The sequence below is a fragment of the Poecilia formosa genome, unplaced genomic scaffold (genome assembly GCF_000485575.1).
Source record: "Poecilia formosa unplaced genomic scaffold, Poecilia_formosa-5.1.2 Scaffold377, whole genome shotgun sequence".
NCBI classification, from domain to species: domain Eukaryota; kingdom Metazoa; phylum Chordata; class Actinopteri; order Cyprinodontiformes; family Poeciliidae; genus Poecilia; species Poecilia formosa.
In genome coordinates this window covers 527,859-532,583 of record NW_006800316.1, presented here as the reverse complement: position 1 = coordinate 532,583, position 4,725 = coordinate 527,859, and the positions used below count along the sequence as shown (strand labels likewise).

Sequence of the window (4,725 nt, the reverse complement as noted above, 5' to 3'; positions counted from 1 at the left end):
CATTTCATCTTCTCCAGGTCAGAATATGAGATGCTCAGGTTGATTAAATCTAAACTTGGTCATTATACAAAGAACATATTTTTAAAAAAACAGAGAAAAAGGGATTCTCACTTTCCGTCCATCTGTCTGTCCGTCCGTCCATCCCATCCATCCATCCATCTTTGCATTCACCTTCACCCAGACATCCATGTCTGCATAATTCATTTTTGACTCAAGCAAAAAATTGAACAGCTAAAGAATAACTTTTTCCGCTGGGTCTGTCTGCAGGAGGCGTATTCTGTAGCACGACAATTCAACCAGATCCCACCCATTTGTGAACAGGCAGAATATCACATGTTCCAAAGGGAAAAGGTGGAAGTGCAGCTCCCACAGCTTTACCACAAAATAGGTAAGCAGTTTCCATAGTGTTTGGGAAAGATCCAAAACACAACGAAAAGCTGATGCTTTATTTAAATATTTTTTTTACATAGCATTTTGTAATGAATTGGAATGACATTTCCAGCTGTTTCTTCCTTGTTAAAATGCTGCAGGGGGAATTTTACTCACTTCTGTCATGATGCTTGAGTTTGAGGACAGACCAAAAGGCAAACAGGAACTGGAAGCATGTGTCATGTTGAAAGTTTAATGAAAAATCGAAAATCCGCCACACAATTTTTTTTGTTTCTTCTTTAGCATATATTGCGCTAGGTTTGATGTTTGGGATGTTGACTGTTTCTGACCCAGATACGGTGGGTTTGGCGCCATCATGTGGCCAATTAGGATGACTACACAATGTGGTCAGATCTCACTCCTATGAACAAACAGGAAAATCAACAAGATATTGTGTTGATTGTATATAGGATCTCACTCCTATATACCCCCAGCTTACAATTGATTTTCATATATAGAAATATTGAAAATGACCCTAAACTGTAGTTCATACCAGTTGGTGGCTGTGAGGAGAGAAGCAAAAGGCAGACTGAGTACAGATAGAAAGTGGCACAGGCGCCATCATGTACACAGGGGACTAAAGAATAACTAGACCTAAGAAATATAATTAAACTTAAGTAACAAAGAATAACTAAACACAAGAAATAAATGTCACTAGAATCGCTAAGGAAAGACTGAACTAAAGTAAAACAGAGACAAGTTCGATCTAATAAAAACGAAACTAAGGAATAGAGAAAAGACGAACTTCAAAACAACTCAGGTTAAAGCTCTGCATTATTAAGGTAAAATAATAAACTTCATTCTGTTGCTGAGCATTGTTTTATATTTAATTTATTTATCTGGGAAACACAGGCATTGGAGCTATGACTTGGTCTCCACTGGCATGTGGAATAATCTCGGGAAAATATCGAAGTGGAATACCGCCTTCTACACGAGCTTCACTTAAGGTAAAATAATTTTTCTTCTACAACTGTTGTTTGCTAACCTTTGTGTCAGCCGTTTAGCTTTTACACAAAAACAACTTCTGACGGATCAAAGTTACATAGATGGGTTAAAACAAAAATATTAAAACGTTTTTTTGCATACTTATTTTAATTGTTGCAGGCTTATTGGGGGCCGGTATCATGTCTAGCAGATAGTTTGTCAGATAAACCCTGAACAGATCATCAGTCTGTCAAAGGCATTTATATAGACACTCACCGGCCACTTTATTAGGTACACCTAGCTAATACTGGGTTGGACTCCCTTTTGCCTTCAGAACTGCCTTGACCCTTCATGGTATACACGTACTGGCCACTTTATTAGGTACACCTGTCCAGCTGCTCATTGACATAAATGTTGATTCAGCCAATCACATGGCAGCAAGTCAATCTATTTAGGCATGTAGACATGGCCAAGACAATCTGCTGCGGCTGAAATCGAGCATCAAAATGGGGAAGAAAGGTGATTTAAGTGACTTTAAATGTGGCATAGTTGTTGGTGCCAGACGGGCTGGTCTGAGTATTCCAGAAACTGCTGATCTATTGGGATTTTCACACACAACCATCTTACAGACAATGACTGAAAAAGAGAAAATATCCACTGAGTGGCAGTTCTGTGGACACACATGCCTTGTTGATGCCTGAGGTCAGCGGACAATGGTCAGACTGGTTCGAGCTGATAGAACGACAACAACAGTAACTCAAATAGCCACTTGCTACAACCGAGGTTTACAGAAGAACATCTCTGAACGCACAACACATCAAACCTTGAGGCGGATTGGCTACAGCGGCAGAAGACCACACTGGGTGCCACTCCTGTCAGCTAAGAACAGGAAACTGAGGCTAAAATTCACACAGGTTCACTGCATTTGGACAATAGAAGATTGGAAAAACGTTGCCTGGTTTGATGAGTCTCGATTTTTGCTGTGACATGTCTTTCATAAAGTGTAAATCGTCTCAGACTGGTTTCTTGAACATGATAATGAGTTCACTGAACTCGAATGGCCTTCACAGTTACCAGATCTCAATCCAATAGAGCATCTTGGGGATGTGGTGGAACGGGAGATTTGCATCATGGATGTACAGCCGACAAATCTGCAGCAACTGTGTGATGCTATCATGTCAATATGGACCAGACTCTCCGAGGAATGTTTCCAGTACCTTGTTGAGTCTATTCCACGAAGGATTAAGGCAAAAGGGAGTCCAACCCAGTATTAGCAAGGTGTACCTAATAAAGTGGCCAGGGAGTGAACATGTTTATCACACTGTGTCTGAATATGAACAGTTTTGTTTATTTTCCATAGTTAAAATCTGATCTGTGATATGCGTGTGATCATCTCCCACAGGGATATGAATGGATAAAAGAGAAGATAATGAGTGAGGAGGGTCACCGAGAGCAGCTCAAGCTGCAGGAACTAGAAACCCTCGCACAACGACTACAGTGTACCTTGCCACAACTTGCTATTGGTAAACTATACGGGGTCATTTTTTTTCTATCTATCACATTATTTTGGCCATTCTGGGATATTTTGTCTTTCATTTTTAAGGTGTAATATTGAATGTTTCAGTATGAGGCAAAATAAAAATTATACCCATTAAGATTAAATGGACGATCCCATCACATCCAAAAGCACATTTTTAAATCCACATTTGAACAACAACAAATTTCCTAGACAGTAATATTTTTACTATTAATGAGTAAAAAGACATCTTAAGACACGACGATGGACTGTGACCCTCCTAAGGTTATTGGCTAAGAAACTAATTACAAGTGTTTGTAAAAATCCAAAACTGTCACTAGATTATGTAAAACCAATAAACTACAGGTGGACATATTGACCCAAAATATTGATAATATCAAATTGGTATCAGTATCGACTGATGCGGACTAGTGTAATAAGATCAATACTTTACTTTCATATTCCCTCTTGAAATTTTGTTAATTTTGTACCGTAGTTTCTCAACTGCATTGTAAAAAAATTTGCCTTGATTAGCTTTCAAATTAAATTTGCACTTTATTTAGAAAACAATGCACACAATATTTTTGTTTTTCTATTGTTTCTGTTTATCATGTAAATGTATTGTTAAAGTATTTTGTAGACTTTATCTAAATCGTGCCCTAGATTTTAACAAAATAATTCAAAGGAAAACCACAGAACTACCCCAAAGTCAGAAGTTTGATGATTTATTTATTATGCTTAAATAATATGTATTACAAAGGCAATACTGGCCTTGTATTTACTCTGTATATCCCTCCAAGATATCCCTCAAACAGGGATTTACTCCTAGAGGGAATAATTACTTTTTCTTTTTTCAGTTAAAAATTTTAATGAATTCATGTGAATGATGTTATTCAGTGGATTACAGGGTGTGGCTGATTGAAATCTGTGTTTAAATTATCAGTGAAAGCATAAACTATTAGTTTACTCTGATAGTGTTTAATGGTGACTAGGCATCCTGTGGTGGTTCTTTAGTAAAATGTTCTGTTTCAGACCTCAGCAGCTATAATCTGCTGGTTATTAGGCTGGATGTTGAAGAGACAGATGCATCTTTAATTTAAGCATTTAACACACCTGTGACTCTCCTCTCTTCACTCATTTAACAGTGAACAAAGTATTAAAGCAGGTGTTACCCGGTATGGATTTCAATGGCAGGTTTTTGATTCCATTGCTGGTAAGGACTGCGCTCAGATTGAATCCTTATCTCTGACATTTTCACAGCGTGGTGCCTGAGAAATGACAAGGTGAACTCTGTGCTGCTGGGCGCTTCCAGACCCGCTCAGCTGGTGGAGAACATCAGAGCCATCCAGGTCAGCGTTCACACAGGAAGCAAATGTAATTAGTGCAAATATGCAACCAAGCAAAACAAAACCAATAGAATGACCTTTTCTAATACTTTATTGTTCAGTTGTCTGTGGGGCTTTTCTTCTTATTTCTGGTGATTTTATATATTCACAGTAACATTGCAAATACAAAAAAATGGTCTGATTTAAATAAATAAGAAAACACATTAAGGTTTGACTTTAAATTGGCAAGAGTTTTTACCATCTGTGATAGCACACTAATTGGAACTAAAACTTTTTGTTTTACTTTAAAGAATCATTTTTTTTCTCCTTTATTTTCACAGGTTCTCCCAAAGATGACAATGTCCATTGCAGCTGAGATTGATTGCATCTTGAAAAACAAGCCTCACTGTAAAAAGGGTTCCAGATTTTCAAAGGAGCACTGATATAGGCTGCTGTAGACCCAGTGCATGATGGGATCTTGATCCTTGTGTAATTCGTGTACACTTCACTGTTGTAAAAAAAAAAAAAAAA

The 4,725-nt window shown here is 37.8% G+C and overlaps 1 protein-coding gene across 1 annotated transcript; it reads left to right on the top strand.

Annotated features, from left to right (window-relative positions):
- Window positions 1-216: 216 nt before the first annotated feature.
- On the top strand, window positions 217-4,725 carry LOC103154260 (voltage-gated potassium channel subunit beta-2-like; the record flags this gene model as incomplete). The annotated part of the gene is made up of 5 exons (XM_007575478.2): window positions 217-388; window positions 1,282-1,376; window positions 2,756-2,876; window positions 4,130-4,218; window positions 4,536-4,725. Coding segments are annotated over 5 exons (579 nt in total), but the record flags the coding sequence as incomplete, so codon positions are not given.